Below are 21,652 nucleotides of genomic sequence, written 5' to 3'. Positions count from 1 at the left end.
TTAAAAGCTGTTGATGTAACATTAAAAATAATTATTTCACATTTTTCTCTCTGATCCATGTGATTGTGTTTGATGAACGGTCAAGAATTTATATGACAACAATCTAACCCTAATTTTAATCTTAAAGTTTACTACAAATAAATGTTAACAATTGGAAAGTGATAAAAGTTAGATGACTAAATGCCCCATTGAAGAGCAAGATCCAGTCCAGATTTAGTGATATGTAGAACTCTTCTGCATATAGAACAGTACCCACTTTATAATTTAACTGTATAGAATAACTTTGCTTCATCACTTAGATTAAGCTCAGTTCATTATATCCCACTTGAGAAATTTAGCAATTACTATAAAAGTAGGTGGATTGGACTAGAAGGTTAGTTGCAGCGTTTACTCAATAATTACAACTCATGACATTCCTGCCAATAATGAATGCTAATTATGGTACAGATGCCACTCAGCAAAATTTAGCAGCATAATGAAATTCCCCCATCTATTTAATAACACATCCTCAATCCAACTTCTTCCTAGGGCTGTGCTGGGCTGGCCTAGCTTGGTGCAGCTTAACAATAATGTGCTTCACTTGTAAAAGAACAAACCCCTTTTCTTTCCTTTCCTCCTTTCAACAGCCTGCAACAGTACAGGCAGCCACTATAAAAATGCTTTCAAATGAAGACGCTTTAATCTAAATATGATCCCATCAAGGAGAGCAATATTGACTCAAGTCAAAAGAACACTTTTAAGTCCATTTTTTCTGGTCCTGGTCACCACTTTAAAGGTTCACTTGTTAAATGTTCAAACCATGTCGTGCTACAAACGCCTAAATTCCACTCCAGGTAAGGTGATACATGTTTCTATCTTTATGACATGAAGTGATACATATACAGGTTAAGTTTTATCAATCAATGATCACAACCATGAACACTTAAAACACAGTAACTTGGAACACAAGATGCCAAAGAAACAAATGATTCAAAATCGCTACTTCTACATATAGAGAAAAGGACATAATTTGACAAACAATTTTATCTAATTATTGAATTTTAATCCAATAATATACATAAACAGAAGTTAGCAAGTCTCACGTCCTTTATCAGAAAAGAGAGATGAAAAAGCTTTAGAAGTGAAGGATCTTACCCTCCTGATAAACAATCTCAAGGTGAGCACAATTGTATCTCTGAAACTGCATAGAAACAGAAATTGTGTTACAAAGGGTCCTAAAGAAAAAATCAATAAAGCACTAGCCAGTTGCCCCAACTTTCGTAAACTACTACAGAGAGCTTTCACAGACCCCCAGATCCTCTTTAGTCATGGCTATTCTGTGAGTCTGTTTGATGATAGAAATCTAAATGTTTTAAAACTTTATAGTAAAGAATGTATGATAAAAGATAGACGTTAGCATTCTCATATCTACCACAAAGTGAAAAGTATATTTCTCTAAATTAGTTTGAACAGGCATTAGTTTGGCTCCAGTCTCAAACACTAGGTCATAATGTGTAAGCTTGAGCTTTTCCTGTTAAAAGCCTCCAAAATTTTAATCAATTTGAACAGGCAAGAGTTTGCTTCCACTCTCCTGCTCCATTTGTGAATTACAGGAAAAATATAAACTTACCAACTAACATCTGTTGAGCTGTTATCTGCTCGTAAGAATTGCCCATCATTGCCAGAATCAGTTATTATAAATTCCACAGCACTTTGCATAGAAATTGCCACCTAGCAGAGTAAAAAAAATGTTCAGCAGAAACATAAGTATGCCATTATCATGATTTTACAGAAGTTCGCAAAAAAATACCTTCCCTAACTCTAGGAAATTGATTTTATCAGAACCAGTACATGCACATGAATACATCAGATGATCAGTGACAGCAGATCACTTACTCCATTAGTTTTTTACTCAGATATAAAGCAGAACTTCCTATTAACAATTGTACATCTAGAAGAAAAGGTGAACTACAGATTCATCTCTGTGAAAAAAGAAAGAAGTATCCATAAAACTTCTTTAAGAAAAAATATCGACAGCTGTCCATTTCCTACAGTTAGAAAGAGCTGAGTGTATCATTAAACTCACTTAGCACACAGACACCCAATTGGATGCTAAAAAATGTGTTTCATCCCACCAAAAATCATTATTCTTTTGTATCTTCAAAAACTCTAATATTTCCTTTCACCCATAAGACACAAAGCATATATGAAACCCAAAAGTTGCACAATACAGAAGCATTCCTCCTTCCCCAAAGCAAAGGATTTTAAACAAGCAGAGACACACAAGAAACTGGATATAATAAAGATGAATTAATGATACTAATAAGTTTATTCCATAACTTCAATGCAATTGGGAAAACTGGATGAGATGATTGGTTCTTTCCTGCTTCCACCAAAAGATAGTTCATCAATTTAAATTGCGATCATAGATTTAGATCTCAGAATTTTTATTAAGATATCTACTAAATATTCTAATTGAATTCATTTAGAAAATACAAGTGGAAATTAAATTTCAATAAAAATTCATAAGCCAATTTAATCAAAGCATTCTAAGCCAGACAGAAAGTTTAAATAAATTATATAAAGTGTTATTTTATTGAAATTTATTTTGTTTCATAAGAAACAAAGGTTCTTGTGTTTATGGTATGATAAAAACATACGTAACCAATGCATGTTAGTATCCACACACATGTATTTTCTATCATAACATTCAGTTGTGAATTTTGCTCTTAAGAGGAAAATTGAATATTATGAGAAAACATTCCTATCATCGTTGTTGAAGTATAAAGGAACTTTGAAGTCTAATGATAAGACTACACTAGCAAGCTAGAACTTGCCTCAATAAGATCTCATCTCAACCAAGCATAGTACTTGGCATAGAGTGTATGCATTACCAAAGGTAAAAGGAGTACAAAAGATAAAGAATATTCCTAATGATAAAAAATCTATTGGTTATGGATAAATAAAATTTTGTAAATTTTATTTATTCATGCAGAAAAGAAGCTGGTTCATTGATTAAGCCCCCTATTGAATCTCATAATGTATAATACAATATCATAAGCTTTTCAAGACATGTTATCACCTCAAAATAATTATTTTCCTCATGTAAAGTGCCCAAGCTGTTAATATAGAGAATCGTATAAGAGTTAGTGCAAAGTCTTACATTTGTGCTTGATGAGAATTTTTCGGTGATTACTATACCAGTGGGTCCACTACATTTGATAGTATAACCATCCTTCTTAATGGTCAAAGTAGCCGGTTCCCATATATCAAGATATCTAGTCTGTAATGACAAAAAGCATTTATAAACCACTGGCCATACCTCATAGATGAAGAAAAAATAAAAAGAAATTCCGACTATTTCTAGTAAGAGCTTGATAGTAAAAGGAAATACAGAATAATAAAATGGGTTTTTTCCTTTTTATATAAGTCATACCGACAAGGAAACTTGATATGACACATGACCACTATAAAGAGTCTTCTCTATGTGGTTCTGCATCTCAGGATCTGTGAACATAAAAGGGAAAAACATTACATACATGGGCATAAAAGACACAAAAACTTAGTACAGTCAATTGAGAGATTTTGTTTGAACAATGCAAATACAGAGAAGTGTCGCATTTTCCAATATACGAAATATAGAGAGATACATCCTGCCTCTAATTTATTGAATTTTTCACCCAAAACCAATGCTAGGATTTGATTTCTCATTAATTGATGCAAATTAAACTATTGTAGAAATTTGAAATGCAAATGCCAACAACAATTTTTTTAAGAAATACAATTAGGACACTTGAACCCAGATCAACAATGACCACAATCCTTGGTGCTGTTGGGGCAGAGGAGACGATTTGGTTGATACATAATGACTTTGCTCCTATATGGATAATGGAAGTATACAACATATTTGACATTCTTAGCCCATTAAAACAAGTAATAAAAATAAAATTGCAACTGATGTATAAGCAATGTTTTCCAATTGACTGTGTTTGTGTAGTTTCTCTGAAAATGCCTCAATTTTCAATCATACACATGGTAACAATGAAAAACATTATACTCGAGACAGGTCAAAATGACAGAATAATTACTTACCACATGTGATTTTACTGTGTTCATTAGCAAAGACCTTCACAAGCTCTCCCTAGAATCAAAAGAAGGCATGTTATTTAAAAACCAGGCAATAAACTGTAAACTCAACATGAATAACTTAAAATAAGATAGTAGTTTTAAGTACTCTATTCAAAGACAGACTTGGTTCAAGTTTACAGGAGTTTCATGTCAAAGGCTAGATCGGATGTTGTGACCATCAATACTAATCCAAACTCAAACAGCCAAAAACTAAATGGTCTAGTTGCAATGACCAGATGCAAGCACACAACATGCCAATCAATTTCTAGGTACAATAAATTAACCACATTGTAAAGAAAATTTTATACCTTGCGCTTCCTCTCATCAAGAGGCTGCACTTCAATGGCAAGATATGTATCAACATCATCAGCAGTAACAAGATAGTTTGGCTGCTTTGCACCTATAATCAGAAACTGCTTTAGACCCAGATTCTGATGTAAGGCAGGAACTATCATAGGAATAAAAAATATTAAAGACAACAAGGAGAATTGTACCCTCAATGTAATTAACAGATCCATCTTCCAAATGGCGCACCCACTGCCAATGCAATAAATGGTGCAAGATCAAGCATTAAAACTTTTATATACATCAAATCAAAAGATGACTTCAAAAAGGCATTTCTGCCCAAGCAGTTTACATAGTCCAAAGCACCAATTGACAAGAAACATAAAAGAAACATAAGGTGAAAGAATCAAGCAACAGACCTCAAAATTACAACTGGTAGTTCCATTAATTGAGAATCCACATGCCTGGAGTTGTCGTCCAGGAAAAGCTTCGCCTGAAATTTGGAGGGCCTCTATAGCTGGCAATGGATCATCTTCCGCTGCTACAAATTGCAATTTTTTAAATTTTAGATATCAAATTTTGCTGCTTATACCAACAACGACACTTTTAAATACAAAAGGTCTTTACGCTCAGAAAAAGAGGAAGAAGGTTCTTCAAGAACAGGTGGTAGGTAATGATCAACCGTTGTTGTGTAAGGAGAGTTTCCTGTAGTCCAATTGGATGGTTGATCTCTCTCACTCTGGCGTTCCTCAGCATACTGATTATCCAACTCATTACTATTGATAGGGTCCACAAAGTTCACTTGTTTATTGGCAGTTTCTTCATACTGTGCAACATGTGCATGTGCATCAGCCTGAGCACTGGAAAACGTCATAGGTATATCTTGGGAAGAAGAGGTCCTGATATACAAAGAAGTCACTTCATTAGTGCAGAAGTTTTATGCATACTACTGATAACAAGCAAATATAAGATGTCATTAATAATCTGTTTGTGACACTTTCATCGGAGATAAATTTATTTGAAATAAGTCAAACAAAGAAAACTTTGGCTAATTAAAGAAACAGCAACTGGAATTTACCCAAAAAAATAGACCATGCAAGAGATACTTAATCTTGTGGCCTTAAAGAAATTGACTTTACAGAGTAGAATAACACCACAGAGCTTTAAGCTCTGAACAATCTGTGCTCAAAAGCAGAAGCCAAGCTATCATTTTGTTCAACCTTCAAAATTTTTTGCTTATAATTTGAATGAACAAGTTTTCAAGATGTGAAGCAATCAACCACAAGGTTCGCAAACAACTGACTTCAGCCCAGCAAAATCAACGGGCTACATATACACAGTAAGATTCTCTTGTCCAGGCAATGGGAATTCAACTAAAATCTAGGCAAGAGAACAGACACCATGCAAGGTGAACCTATCCATTTTGCAGTGAACCTAAACATTTCAGCTCTGGGTATCAAACTTCAGCTTCTCCCTCAATATTTTTCTCACTCTTCTTCCATTCTTCCAATACTGTGTCAATGAGATTCAGCTAGCCTCTATCGAGGTTGTGGTCAATAACAATCACGTTTATTTTAACTGAGGATTCTCTGGAAAAAATCAATTCAAGCTCATTCTGGCTTGAAGATGTTTATTGTCATGTAATTGTTTAAATGAAAATTTCCCTATCTACATCTACCAACGTATATAATTAAACCCTCAGGGTCCCTTCCTCTGGCTCCCAAGAAGGAATCTCTACAAAGAACTTAAGAAAACTGAAGAAGTTATGCTTTCAAAAGGAGATATCTATCCAATTCCTAAAAATTGGCCACTCTTTCCTTCAAAGTAGGAGGAATTTCCCAACAAGATGAAAGGCACAAAAACATCTACCTCAACCCTACAGGGTAAAAACTATCCATACAAAACAAAATACACAATGTGAAAGAAAGCACTATCTCAAGCATAAAATATACAAGATCAGGCAAAACAAAAGCTTCAATTAGTGGAATGACCAAAAACAGAAAAAAATAGTTTTAATGTTTCTTAATATAGAGGATGAACTAAAAGCTTATCCTTCATTTGAAAAAAAAAAGGTAAAATTGGCATATCCTCTGAAATTCTAGCACCTTCATTTTGATACAATGTACAAGACCAAATTGTTTTTCTTCCTTGCTTTTTGAGACAAGAAGCATAAATTAGTTTCTGTCACAAAGACAGCTGCCACATAAGGGAATATACTCCAGGAATGGAAGCTGCAACTAAAAAGGCCATGCGGTTACTTTACAGGCAAACTAGAAAGTGTCATTTCATGTTACCATATGGAAGTAGATACCAGTATGAAGGTTCAGCAATCCTCAAGTTAATATGCATCGCTGGATAACCAATCATTCATGCATGACCAATCAACATAGAATCCAATGTAAACAGAACCCACCAACAAATGCAGATGGTTGTAATTTGTACATTCAGTTCACAGTAGCAGTCTCCATTTTGACCAGCTCACCTTCTTGCAATAGGTGAATACCTCACATCGTCCAGACTTTTTCCAATGATGCCACCCACAGCACCCCGATTCTGACCCATCAAATCCCAGTCTGTAGGTGTTGGAGCATCAGCAGTAGTTGGTACCATTCCCTGGGAATATGCTGGCTGTGGAACCAATTCAAGTCCATTTTTGTTCTGACAGAGAAAGATTGGATTTACAGAAAATTATGATGTCACAGAAGGAAGTAACTAGAAAAAGACTTATGAGCATACTAATGCTGCACCAGTGGAATGAGTTGGTGACCGTGGAGCAACATTGGATTGATTCATATCTGTACGCCAAGGTGCTAGTTGATACTGTGACTCCTTAAGCTTTGACTGGGACCAGGGAAAGAACATAATCAACACAATCCAATTATGGTGGAAACAAAAAGTAATGCTGCATGATATATCACACTATCATGACCCAGACAAACAAGATCAAAACCAGGCATGGCAAGTTATTGACAACCTCATATTTGCATACACACCTCAGTAAGAAGGAGCTTTTCCTGTAGATGTTTAAACAGAACCTGCAAAAGAAGAAAGTGCCAAACAATTAAATATCATGCAAATGCATGATAGAAAAGAAGAAGCTTTATATAAGCTACAGTTCATATAATGCATGCCCGAAGGGATGCCAATGAGGATGTTGGATCCTAAAGAGGGGTAAATTGTGACATTCTACATCACTTGGATATGATAAATAACCTATGAGATCCTAAGCTCTTAAGACGTGTTTTTAATTGCAAAAACCAACAGCAAAACTATGATAAATTGTGTGTCCAAAGCAAACAATATGCTGATAGAGGGTCAAGCTGTTATACTAAGATGTTGTAGATGTTATCAATGGGTTGGGTAGTTTTACTAGGATGTTATAGATGGTATCAAAGCAAGACCTAACAGGAAGTGTTGGAAGTGTGTGGATGGTCACAATAGCTTGAAAGGATGAAGAGATTCAACGAGGACGATGGTTCTTGAAAAGGGGTGAATTTTCATATATCACATCATTTGGAAATTATAGGAAAAGATTAGTTAAAAAACCCATGAATTCCTAAGCTATCAAGACTTGTTTTTAAGAAACAAAGCTGAATAACAAAACTATGAAAGATTGTGTTCAAAGCAGACAATATCTTGACAATAGACCAAGTTGTTATACTAGATGTTACAAAAATTGATAATCATGATTCCTTTCCAAGGATGAAGTTCTTGGTTCAAATCAAGTAGGATGTGCATAAATACATAATATCTTGACAAGATTTATAAGAAGCTTTTGAAGTACAATATGGAATACCATACATTGATGCTAGAACATATAAAATAGATAGATCAAATATATATAGAGTCAATTTCTTGTATTTGGTAATTACAAGATATCTTCATTAACAACATGCTAGTGGGCGACAACATTAATGCTTCAATGCAAAAAGTTAAAACCCTTCAAGACTGACCTTGACATTGCTAACAATGGATTGGGCATCAAGCACAGGTGGCTGCAGAGAATAATCTACAAGGAGAGGCAACAAGGACTGGACGAAAGTTGATCTTTCTTCTTGTGCAGCCTGAAAAACGAAATACTGATTAATTTCTACTATACATAAATCTTCCAAAGGATGTAAATTAAGAATTTCCAATATTTGGGTAACTCCAAGCTCCATTAACATCACATAGGATAAATTAATCAATTTCACAATTTTTATAAAAATAATTGCCTCGCATAACTTGAAAATTCAAGTCTATTAGCCTGAGTTAATTTTTAAATGTTAACCTAACTAGTGACAGACCTAGACAATTACATGAGTGGGGGCAGCCACATTTAATATTCAAAAATTAAAACATAATCATTATTATTAATTACATTTTTTCTCATATTAACAAATATCCTTAATGCATTTTAATTTTAAAAAATAATATTCCATGATTTCATTATGGCATATTTTTTGGTTTCCTATTATGAGTTTATAATAGCTTGAATAGTACAATTAATATAAGTTATAAATGTCATATACTAAGATTCAATTTTTTCTATAATTTTTATTTGTTTCAATCTTAAAGGACAAATGTATAAAACAAGAAACATAAAAGAGGGATATAGTATTCACCTTTCTAATTGATATGTATTGGTAAATTCTGCTCAAATTAAAGCTACTTTATGGTAGAACACTTCACATCATGATGGTTTGTGGGGTTCAAAGTAAGGTATACTAAGTTATAAAAAAAGTTATATGGAGATTTTCAAAGGCCACGTTAGGCTCAGTAGGGCCCACAGCCCTCACTGGCACTAACTTGGGTTCATCCCAACATATGACAGAGTGTTAAGAGCAAATGAGAACAAGAAGAGGCATGAATTGATTTAAATTAGAACAAAGGAAGTTAAATTAACTAAATTGAACACAAATGAATTTCCAGATATATTTATAGAAAAAAAGGCACATTCAAGGCATGATTAAATCAAAGTTCTCTAGAAAAATTGCTAATTGCAAACAAATTAAGACCAATCTGCATGATATACAGGGGATAAAACTAAATCAGAGAGAAAACAAACTTGTAGTTGATAAGTGAGATGTATATTTTCCTCGATAATGTCTTGCCGATATGAAAGAGCTTTTGATGCTGCATCAACAAGTTCCTGCTGCTGTTGATCAAAGGCCTGATTCAAGAGACATAAAAGCCTAATGACTATCCTGAACAAGAATGATACATACATACATACATACATACATACATACATACACACACACACAGAGAAGGGCTGAATGAAGGCATTGTTCATGCATTAGCAATGACTGGGAAAAAAGGGGCCCTCTTACCAGACGCATATAAGCAATGCGCTTCTCCAAAACATATTTTTCATTGCGTATTTGTGCTTCCTATCAAAATATATATGTTAGCCATGTCCACTAGAGGAACATATTGAACAAGGAACATAACAAATAGAAGCGAAGAAAAGTTGATCCAAGCCAGACACATATACACATTTTACCTTGATAGTATATTCAGCAAGATGTCTCCGTAACCGCAAAATCTCTTCTTCTTGTTCCCGAACCTTGAGAAAAAGTTCCTAGACAGATATATTACTAGGTCAATAGAAGTTAAATCTTATAAAGGAAAAAGCTCATCCTCTATAACCATACAACTGTACCTGCTTCCAATGACTGCCAGGGTTATTTACTTCAGCCGCTGGCATCAGCCCCTGCCCAGGCAAATTATATTGTTGATCGTATTCTCCGTCTATTTGGTACCTAACAGAATCATAAACATTGCTGAAACTCTACACATCCTTCAATAACATTGCTTCAGAAGATTATAAGACTCATTCTGATATAAGATACCTAGTAGGAGAAAAGGATGCTGTAGAAGGTGAAGATAACTGAGAGGGACCCACAATATCTGAATTTACTTGTCTACTAGAATGAACTTTTAGCATTCCATTGTTCTTGTGGCTAATAGAACTGCTTTGTGAATGGCTTAGCAACGCAGCACCATCAACATTAGGTTTCAGATCGTGGTGCGGAACCAGTAGACCCGATGGGTCAACTACAGAAGTGTTGGAATTGCTTCTGATTCCATCTACGCTACTTCCTGGGGGTACTGATTGGTGAAATTCATTATGTCCATGTAGATTCTCTTTCCACGGATCACCATGAGATCTTTGAGCCACTGATCCCTCTAATTTCTGTGAATATATGACAAGGAGGTGCCAATAAAACAGATAGAAACAAGTAAGGCAAAAAGCAAAAAATGCAGCCTCCAACCAATTAATAGATGAAAACAGTTAGTCTCTATCTTATCATAAGCAGTGACTAAGGGAAAACTTACATATCTTTCAAGTTCTTGAATTTTCCTGTAAAGTTCAGTCCTCAATTGGGTGTTCTCTTCTATCTGTAAAGTTCATACCAACATGTCATAATTCTTCTAATCCCTTCCTTTTGAAAATAAAGTACAGAAAGAACTCGATGGATCATAGAAATAAAGCTTTGCAGACATGGTTTACACGATTAGAATCAGCTGCAAGAATAAAAACATTTCAACGAAAATTTTGAGAGAGACAAAGAATAAAGTACCTGTTGTTTGATGGTAGCCTCGGCGGCTTCCACGGCTTTCATAACCTGATATAAGTTGTCATTGTTGTTGTTACTGCTACTATTGTTATTAGAATCATTGAGCGCTAATCCCGACAACTTATCAAGTAAATTCTCACCATGGCCGTTCTCCATTTCTCACAAATAAATTCAATTCAAAATTGGCACCATGCTAATTGAATTTTATTCAAATTGTAAAATAAAAGAAGCATTCTCGTAAAAGAATAAAAGGGCTTTTGGAAATGAAACCCTAAAAAGGAAGACACGAGATGAGATATAAAATATTTATCTATATAATCACTTGACACGAGTAATTATACATAAGAGGAAGAAGCTATTTTTCTTTACTTTTCTTTTTCCTCCTCAAATCAATCCCTCACCTCGTCCTCTTCCTTTTTCTGCCGGTCTTCTCTTTCTTCCTAATTTTCCTGTCAATTTCTTTTCTTTTCTTTTTTTAATTATTTTGTCGTTTTATCATCACATTAAAAAAAAAAAGAAAAATTCCTTCTGTTGCTAACTAACCCCAAAAACAGTTCTTGGCCTTTTTCCCGTCGATCTCTTTTTCTTTTAACATTTCCCCACTCAACTCAACCTTTAATCAAAAAAACTAACAGTGTGAAGATCAAATAGTTATTTCATCTTTTTTATTAATTTTCAAAATAAAAAAATAATTTTTTATTAAATTAAAATATTGTTAATATATTAATTTAATTTTTTTAAAAAAATACTGTTATATTTTATTTTATTTTTTAAGATTATAATTATCATTTTTTAAATTATTAAAAATTAAATTGATATTTTAAAATTTTTTAAAAGACTCTGAATCTTTTTTAAATTGTAAGAACCCCCTAAAAATTTTTACAAAAACTCTTGATATTTTTAAAAATTATGATTAATGTATAATATGCAATTATATAATAAAAATATTCCTATTTATAAGAAGAGAAAAAAAAAGTTGAAAGTAAAATAAAAAATAATTAAATAATTTATATATAATTTAGATATTTAAAAGGTTATTTTTAATTTTTTAATTTTAAATTATATAATAATTTTAAAAAATAAAAAAATTAGAAATAAAATGGTAATTTTACCCTTTAATTTATTGTTCCATTAACATGGATTAATTTTAGATAAAAATTATTATTACATTGATTAATTTTAGATAAAAATTATTATTTTCTTTGATTTTTAAATAAAATTATTATTTATATCAAATAAGAATAAAAAAATATTTTAAGGCTAAATGTTATGTGGGACAATGTAATTCACCGAAAGAAAAATAAATATGACGTTGTATTCCATAATTTTAATTTGGACACTAATTTATCTTCATCCTCCAAAGTCATGGAAGTAGTCTGTGAGACGTAAATAAAGAGAAAACAAAAATCTGAGTTTTGTTGAATAATATGTGCTTGACACGTGTCTTGGCTCTTAACTAGAGGAAAATAATCCAATGTTTTAGTGAAGTCAGGGAGAATGGACCCTGTATACCACTATTGGGATCAACATAATGTCGTTTCAGTAGCCCTACTACTGTCATTTCCACCCATAATTTTCATCAATGCAAGTCAATTAGTTCCTTCACCATCATCACCTCACCATTCTTATTTCTATCTATTTTCAAATTCTATTGGTATTCTCAAATAGATCTGAAGAAGCATCGTTTTAGACCATAATGTGTTTTTTGACACTTTTCTGGCACCGACAGGCCATCAGATTCTGGTGAATCAACGGCTCACCAAAAAACTTGAAACCTTATAAAGAAGATTATAATTTTTTAATTTATTAAAAGTAAGAGAAATAATATAAAGTTTTGAAATTTTGAAATTTATTAATAAAATAACAATTTTACTTTTATTTATAATAAAAATTATTATAAATAAATATTTAAGTTTTTAAATTATCATAAATATATTTTTAAGATTCAATTAAAACTTCCGTGAAAAATAGTTATTTATCTTTAATTTTATTAATAATAAAATTATGTATATCTATTTTAAATATATAAATAAATATATATTTATATGTATCAATATATGATTATATAATTTTAAATTAATAATAAAATAATATTTAATTATATAATAATATATATATAATTTATTTAAAATAAATATAAATAGTATTACTCTTTTATTAGTTTACACACTATATAATAAAATTAATATTATTATATCCCTAATTATATAAATAAGTTATATTTACTTCTTAACTATGTTATATTTTTCCTTTTCTTTATTTTTTCTTTTCTTCTTTTTCCTCGTTCCTTGGCCTCCTTGGATAACGCCAAAGTTTGGTACAATAACTTGTTGCTTATAGTTTAAGGCACAAAGACTAGGCATGGTCAGATGCTTTGACACGCTATAAATGAGAATAAATCAAATCGTTGAATAAAATAGTTTGTTACAATAGAAAGAATGTGCTCAACACATATAGTCAGCAACAAACACGACCAAGCTCGTAAAAATCCACAAGTTCAAATCAAATTGTAATTGAAAGAAGAAATAGTAGGAGGGAAAACAAAATCTTATCGATAGACATGGAAACATCGTATACTCACCAAATCAAGAGTTATAAAAGGGAAAACAACTATTTTTCATCTAAATTTTAGTTTAATTTCAAAGTCATATCTATAAAAAATAAAAAATTTAAACTTCTATCTATAACCAAATTGTTATCCAAATTTTTAGTTAGAGACAGAGATAAAATCGTTATTTTACCTATAAAATTTAAAACTTTAAAATTTTTATCATTTCCCTCTTTCAGGATTTAAAAACTAACACTTCAACTCATCCTTAAAGTTTGAAAAGTTTAGATTTCGCATCTAGGATTTGCTTCCTTCTCCAGCCACCACGAACGATTGACTCTTTTCATTGATCTCTCTTCTCCGACTACAAAGAACGACGAAGGAAGGACGTTCATGCCCAAATCTGGATGACGAAGCTTCGCCTAGATTTGAAAGAACAAACGAAGGACGACGTTTTATCATCCTTCGTCATCCCATTTGGACTATGCGACTAGCGACAAAAGACGACGAAGCATAGTCCTTCATCATTTGGGTTATGCGGCGAAGAGAGATCTCTTTGTCGCATGATGCAACGAAAAGACAGAGATGACAAAGGAGAAAGAGGAGGTCAGAGACGATATTGGAGATAACGTCGAAAGATGAAGTTGAAAAACGGGGTTGAAACTGTTGTTTTTTAAAGTTAGGGGGCGGTTGAGCTTTGAAAAATATGAAAACCCTAGGTTTCAGGGTGAAAATGTTACTTTTTAAAGTTTTTAAACTTTAAGTAAAAGTGAATGTTAATTTTTAAAACCTAGGAGGTAGAAAGTAATAAACTTTATAGCTTTTAATATAAACAGTAAAATAACCATTTTACCTCTCCTTTTAATAGAAAAAATTAACGGAAGTTTGGTGATAGGTGAGAATTTGAGTTTTTCATTTTCCGTAGGTGTAGGTTTGAAATTGGGCTAAAATTTGAATGAGAAATAATTCTTATGTAGGTTTGATATTGGGCTAAAATTTGAGTGGGAAATAATTCTTTTCCCATCATAAAAACAGTTGACAACACATCTAGCACATCCAGGGACACCTCAATTTCACTATAAAAAATTAACTTAATCACCACCCTCATTTTTCCTTTGAAATTAATGTCTCCACCTTTTTAAATAACTATGTGGGCTTGGGAATTGAATTATATCAAGTATTCTTGGTGTGACCTTGTTGACTTATAAATAATCCAATTAAATAATAATTTACTCAAATGTCTTGTTGGAGTTACTACCATAAAATCAATCGTTAGGACCATATAAGTTCATTAATAAAAATTATATTTGTAAATTCAAATGGTTTTTTTATTCTGTTAAAGCATGTATATATTATTAGATAAATATTCTTAGAATGATTGAGCTATGATGAATGAATTAGTGCATAACACATTATTGTAAAAACCTTATGTGCTCATTAAAGGATCTTTCTTAAAACATTCGTAACTCTAATATTATCATGACTAGAGGTATAATTAATAGTTATAGAGTTATGATAGTGTTAAATGATATTATCAAAAGATTATGATAATTCTCATATATCAAAGTTGTTTGTTGATAGGTCAGTGTAACATATTGATTTACGTTATAAACGTGTTCACCAAAGAGACCCACCAAGAGGATTTTATTCCATTGTTTATGAAATATGTTCTCTTAATGAACGAAGGTACATGTGATCTTTAGAATTGAGGTCATTGAACTGTTTTATATAGGGATCAATATAGTTTGATACTAGTCTAATTGTAACAAATATAGGCACATAAAAGGATATTTTGGTCTTTTCCTTTGAATTTATGTGATTTAATTGATTATATATTGGTAAAGTGTATTAACGGTTGTACATTATAAGAGTGGACGCCTATAATACCCCCAAGTACATCTAAGGGTAATTCTGTTTTTCCTCTTTTTTTTTTTTTTTGTTTATGTTTGTGGTTGTTTGTGGGCTTGAATAATCATGCATGGGTAGAGTGCATGCCCATGCTTGTGTTAAAGAGGGTAGAATTGTCACTTTACATAAGATGCGTGAAAATGACTAAAGGCAAAGGATGATAGATCGTGTGTATTAGAGGTGAATGCCTATTCAACAAATTTGAAAAGTGGATAAGAACGGTTTGCAAAGATTTTGGATTGTAATTTTCCCACTAAACCATAGAGATGACTGTGTCTTTGGGATGCACAACTGTTCATGGTGTTATTACGCCGAAATAAAAAGGAATTTACAGATTGTTTGACTCATTTACATTTTCTAGAATTTTTAGAGCTAAAGATTGAGGATTGAGAGTGTTAAGGGAGCTTGTGGAGCAAACTAAGGATGCTAGAAACTAACCAAAGCCGTGCAAAGAATTGTGCAAACGTCGAAAGTGAGGTAAGTACAATGGCTTTTTTTTGGATGATTTACAAATTGATATTATTGATGGATTGTGTATTGTTCATAGGCTTTTTGTGTGATTATTATCTGTAAGCATGTTGCTATGAAAATATACTTAAAAATATGAGATGAATTCTTAATTATGTGATTTTATGTGTGATTTTAGTTAACAATATATTGGACTCATGTTTAAGCATGTGGATCAACTAAATGATATGATTGTGAGAACTCTAAATTGAGTTTGATGGCCAAAAAACATAGAATTCAGTGAGGTAGGTAATTCCAAATAGCGATGCACGGTTGTGCTTGCATGGAGGGATGCCCGTGAATCCCCTCGGTTAGGGACAACCCCCTTGTTCATCAAAGGGACGAACGTTAAGTCATTAAGGTCAAAAATAAACACCTATTCGTGACAACGCAGATGCATGCCATTATATATAAGGAGGCATGATTGTGACTTTTGGAATCACGAGTTAACAAATATAGATGGACATTAGGTCAATATTAGTTAGAATTAAGGATGCACAATTGTCACTCATGAGGAAGAATGCCCATGCACCGTCAATATTTCAAGGACATGCATGTAGGGAGTAGTCAAGCACATCCATGCTTATGGAAATAACACTGTTACCCCTACAAGGTGTGAAAAAAGGATAAGGTTATTCAGACCTTTTATTGGCAACTTTGGTGACACTTTTCGACAAGAGACAAAGCATTATTAGTAGAGAGAAAGAAGACCGCTAATCAAGTAAGTGGTATGTCTCTCTGCTTGTTTTTTCATGCTCTATGGATTGAGGAGTCTATCTTTTGATAAGTTGAATTTGATACTTTGGATTTTATATTATATGAATGATATTAAAAATTGAGTGCTGATGGAATAATAAACTTCGCATGACGATGTTGGATATGGAATCAAGTATTGTATTTTCAAAGTATCACATATTTCATGTTGAAAGTGGACTATAAGAGAATGATCATGTGTAGCTCTAAACAAAGGATTTGACATCTATATTGATGGTTATTTTTGTTGATTTGTGTGTGGTGTAATATTGTAATTCATCAGCCGATCATACTTATTAAATGAGATGAGTGAAAATAGTTAAATTGCATGTTTGATTGATGTCTTTTGTTTGTGGCAATATCGCGAAGATTATTGATCCTAAATATAGGAGATATATGTGATGGAAAGTTGTTGAATCGATATTAAAATGATAGAAACTTGTAGAGACTGAATTAAGGTTTAATTCTTAAGTCTATGTTGAGCTTTTAGGTTTCAACACATGCTTGTGGTACAAAGCCTAGAATTTAGTTAATATTTTTTAGTGATCCTAAACTATTAGATGTTGTTAATCGTTGAGTGATAAACTAAGACATGAGTTTGCCTGTGAATGACTTTTGATGACCATGTGTATGATAAAATGACTAAAATGCCCCTAAGAAATAGAACGGTTGAGATGAGTTAACTATGAAAAATATGGTAAATGTAGAGAAAGAGGTACACGCTCCTGTCTAAGGACCCACATCCCCGTGAATGTGTAATTTTACTTACATGGGGAGACACCACAAGGAAAGTAAGTCGTGTATAAATTACCAAGCTAACACGCCCGTGTATAGAGCACAGTAGAGACATGCCTTCAACGGGATAATCATGTCTCATACATAAATAAGATACATGCTTGTGTATATTAGATAATACACTTGTGTATGAAGGGCAAAATAAAGGAAGAAAAAAAGGAACTAAGTAAGAGGCTTGAAGATCAGTCCTGAGAGATATTATAGATACTGTGGGTACACAGTAGTGCCCTATATGTCAAGAGATAAGTTAAATAGTTAGGCACGACGTGTGATTAGGGTGAAAGCGAAATTGAGCCAGAGATGACATGAGACTCGAGATGCATGCATGCTAGACGTCTTAAAATTGTTACGAGGGGACACTATAAATATATTTTCTCTGCACTGCTTATAGTAAAGTGTGTCCATAGTAGAACATTATACCTGTAGTTAGGTACTTGCTTGTAGTAAAGCACAATTAAGATTATGATTAGGTGTAATAGACTAGTAAGTGCTCACATGGCTAAGGTGTGAAAACCCTGTATTTGATCCAATCTAATTAGCCTAGTATATAACTATCGTAATACTTGCAAGTATGTTGCAAAACAATCTTTTTCCTATTTGTTGTCTTATTTTTGGCTAAGTTGAGAGGATATACACGCCTATGCATGGGTTATGCATGTCCGTGCATTGTCAATTCATTTGAATTTTAGATAATGATGCGTTTCATAGAGATTTCAGAATGTGATTTTATTTGCACAATGACATACATGCTTGTGCATCACTGTTTGGAATAAAAATAAAAAGATCACAAACACATTTGGTTAAGTATTCTCATCATTCTTCTTTGTAGAGAATAGAGAGAAAAGAAAGGTTTTGAGAGTTTTGACACTTGGGAACATGAAAGATCATTCTTGAAAGCCATCTACGACACATGAAGATAAAGGAATCTTCAGAGGGAAGGTAAATAGCATGTTCTTTAATTCATATGATTTTTGGTTGAATGTTAAGATCCTTGAACTGAGATATATTGTTGAATTCGGAATAGTTTGGTGATGGTTGTAATTGTTTGATTCAAGGGTGGATAGTTATACAAATTGATTAATGGTATTTTGATTGTGAGAATTTGGATTACATGTTATTGGGTTTGGATGCCTTATTTATGTAATTTGCTTGTTGGAAAAATGGATATGTTGGCTGGGAATTACAAGTGCAAACTCAATCGGAATTTTAGAAAATCAGTGATACACGCTTGTGTGCCCGTGACACACGGTCATGTACCGTCCCAAGCTTGTCACCCTAATGCTTATAACACAAGAAAATTGTTTCCCAAAATCATATCTCAAATTCATAAAATCAATTATATGTTTTCTTCTAAAATCATGATTTCAAGCCCATCTAAGGTTTCTTGGACTACAATTTACAGGGTTTCATGGGCTTGGTGACGCTTGCGCAGCTGTGTTGTACCGTGCTTGATGAGTTGAGTGAGTTGTTCTTTATGGGTGCAGTGGAGCCATGAAATTGGACTACGATTATTTGTTATCACATCGTTTTCAGAGTGATCGCCTCGCTGGAAATGTGTTTGGTGCATGGACTAAATTGATGGTTATTTAATGAGGCCAATAACTTTATATATCGCTGCCCAACTTTCTCATGTTTGTCTTAATTGCCCAAACTCAAAGTTTTTTTGGTAGGTAGCTCTTGGCTTTTTATTTAAATATTATATATCTAATAAGGAATGATTCATATTTCTCGTGAACAGATTTAATTAGGCCAAGTCTTCCTCTCCTCTCCAGTCCATCTGGAGTGCACAAACGCACAAGGCGGCAAGGCCTGCATTAGACAAACTGACATTTTTGTAGTTACCAAGTAACTTAACTTGCCTGGTCAATTTTCCCCTTCATTATTATATCAACTTGTCATTCCAAGCAAAATTTATGGACATGAAATATGATACTCCGTAATTATCGTAGCTGTTTTCATAATTGCGTAACATTTTTATACTGATAAAATTATATATATATAAATAATATATTATTATATAATTGAGAGTTATTTTATTTTTAATTTTTAATTATTTAATCATATAATGACACATCGTTATTTATATATAAAATTATAAAAAAAATTCATATACATATCACTGTTCTTTTTTATGTCATCTTAGGTTTTTCAATTTTTTGCATTAAGTGATTTTTTTATAATCGCTTTATAAAAGTTAATAAAATTAGTGAAATATTAGAACTTTCAAAGTAAAATCTTTAGTTCGAATTTTTGTCACGTTTATGAAATTTTGACTTATTTGTTATAGTAGATATATGTCCAATAACTTTATCTCAAATTTATCCATTCAATAAATATGAACAAAAAAAAAATTTAATTAATTAAATTTAACCTTATTTTAAGTGATGGTTATAAAAATGATTAATTATTATAGAGTTACATGTTCATATAACTACCAAATTAGTCATTTTTCGAATTTATAGAATGGGGACAAAAACGGTGACAAGAACAAATTTTATATAAAATTGTCAAAATCAAGAGATAATGAGTAATTCAATTCACATTGTATGTGTGCATACCATCCTCCAAAATACAAAAATTAATTTATTTAGTTACCCTTTTCCTAAGTTTATAAGAAAGGATCTTTGCATATTTTGGAAACGCAAATAACTGTTTTCCACCTCAGTTTTGATGAATTCATAAATTTTCACTCTTCATATTTAAAAAATATATATTTTTAATCAAAATTGGATGTTAATTTTAACAATTAAAGGGTATTCTTGTCCCTTTGTATAATATATAATATAATTAATATCATTTACACTCTTAATAGTATAAATGGAATATGTTTTCACTTTGCTTATTTTATACTTTTCCTTTTTAACCCCCCTGTTTCTTTACTTTATTTTTTTCACATATCTAAACATGCTTGACACCTGTGTAGGCAACAAAAAAAATCTTAAAGTTGGTCAAAGCAAAAAGATCCATCTAAAATGAAACTTGTTAACAATATATTTATGTGAGAAGACAATAGATCTAAGTGACATCTAGTAAATTTAGATCGCGTTGGCAATAAACATGATTAATGATACTAAAAAGTTATGCACAAAATTTGAAAATATCATAGCAATGGGAGGACCTAGTTATACAGTTGCAAAATGTTGAAAGGTTGCTTAGCAACGGCACAATGGGTGACAATAACGGAGAGTAATATTACATTGGTGACTTTAACTATAGGAACTTGTTATTAAGACGAGAACACGTGAGAAATAGTATTTTTCCCTTTTAGTTTTTATAATTATTAATGAAAGATGGAAAAACATTATAATTTTTAAGGGTAAATATTATTTGGTTTTAGTAAAGACAAAAGATATTTTTTTCTCTGATTAAAAAAAAACCTTAACATATTTTATAAACAAAATTAATAAAAAGGTGGAAATTTTTTTTTTTAAATTAAAGAATAAAAAATCTGCTTCATCAAACTTGAAAAATTAGAGCTATCAAAAAAAGTGTTCATTCTTTTTAGTTTTTATAATCATTAACATCCATCGATGTTTTTAAAAATGTTAGCATATTTTATAAATAGATTTAATAAAAAATAAAATAAAATTTTCAAACTTAAAAGATGAGAAATTTTATTTTATCAAAGTTTTGGTGTGAAACAATAATTTGTAAAACTGCAAGCAAACTTGGTGTTTGTGACTCAATGAGCTCAAAAGTTGAGTAAAATATTAATAAATCTTTATAAGTTTAAATATTATATTTGTATCTTTAAATTTTATTTATTAATTTTAACATATAATATAATTGATAAATATATATAATATAAATTTAAATGTAATATATTTAAAAATGAACAGTTAAAGGTAATTTTTTAGTTGAACTTTGGCTAGTTGATTTTGTTTCAAGTTTAAGTTTGAGTTCGAGACAATGCTTTAAGTTTCAGCTTAAATTGAAATCTTATTAGTTCGACAAGTTTAAATTTGAACTCCACTATTTAATTCGGTTCGATTGTATCCCAAATTGTGTGGCCTGGTGTAGAAGAAATATGTATTATTATTATTATTATTATTTATAGGAAGGCTACTTTCGTAATTTTTGGGGATTATTTTTCTTAACGGGTCAAACTGAAATAATACGGTTGCATAGTATTATTATAGTTGTGATTATAGCAGATTACAAATGGGCTACAAGCGGGAGGAATGGA

At 31.9% G+C, this 21,652-nt stretch overlaps 1 protein-coding gene across 2 annotated transcripts; it reads right to left on the bottom strand.

The window, feature by feature from the left end:
• Positions 1–341: 341 nt before the first annotated feature.
• Positions 342–11,383, bottom strand: LOC123221628. 2 transcript variants are annotated; one of them, XM_044644507.1, is made up of 21 exons: positions 10,959–11,383; positions 10,714–10,776; positions 10,227–10,570; positions 10,037–10,136; positions 9,878–9,955; positions 9,705–9,764; positions 9,440–9,544; positions 8,346–8,456; positions 7,386–7,427; positions 7,129–7,233; positions 6,875–7,050; positions 5,020–5,291; positions 4,812–4,930; positions 4,602–4,644; positions 4,416–4,507; positions 4,072–4,120; positions 3,416–3,486; positions 3,143–3,262; positions 1,610–1,710; positions 1,135–1,180; positions 342–627 (listed from the first exon to the last, which is right to left on the bottom strand). In XM_044644507.1, exons 1-21 carry the CDS (start codon positions 11,109–11,111, stop codon positions 577–579), a joined length of 2,301 nt encoding a protein of 766 aa, XP_044500442.1. In that variant the 5' UTR covers positions 11,112–11,383; the 3' UTR covers positions 342–576. The 2 variants fall into 2 exon arrangements, with proteins under 2 accessions (XP_044500442.1, XP_044500436.1); XM_044644501.1 differs by having other exon boundaries at positions 4,812–4,933; positions 10,959–11,381.
• Positions 11,384–21,652: the final 10,269 nt, after the last annotated feature.

The sequence above is a fragment of the Mangifera indica genome, chromosome 1 (genome assembly GCF_011075055.1).
Source record: "Mangifera indica cultivar Alphonso chromosome 1, CATAS_Mindica_2.1, whole genome shotgun sequence".
Lineage (NCBI taxonomy): Eukaryota > Viridiplantae > Streptophyta > Magnoliopsida > Sapindales > Anacardiaceae > Mangifera > Mangifera indica.
Note: the sequence above shows the minus strand (reverse complement) of the source record. Positions and strands in the feature narration are given on the sequence as shown.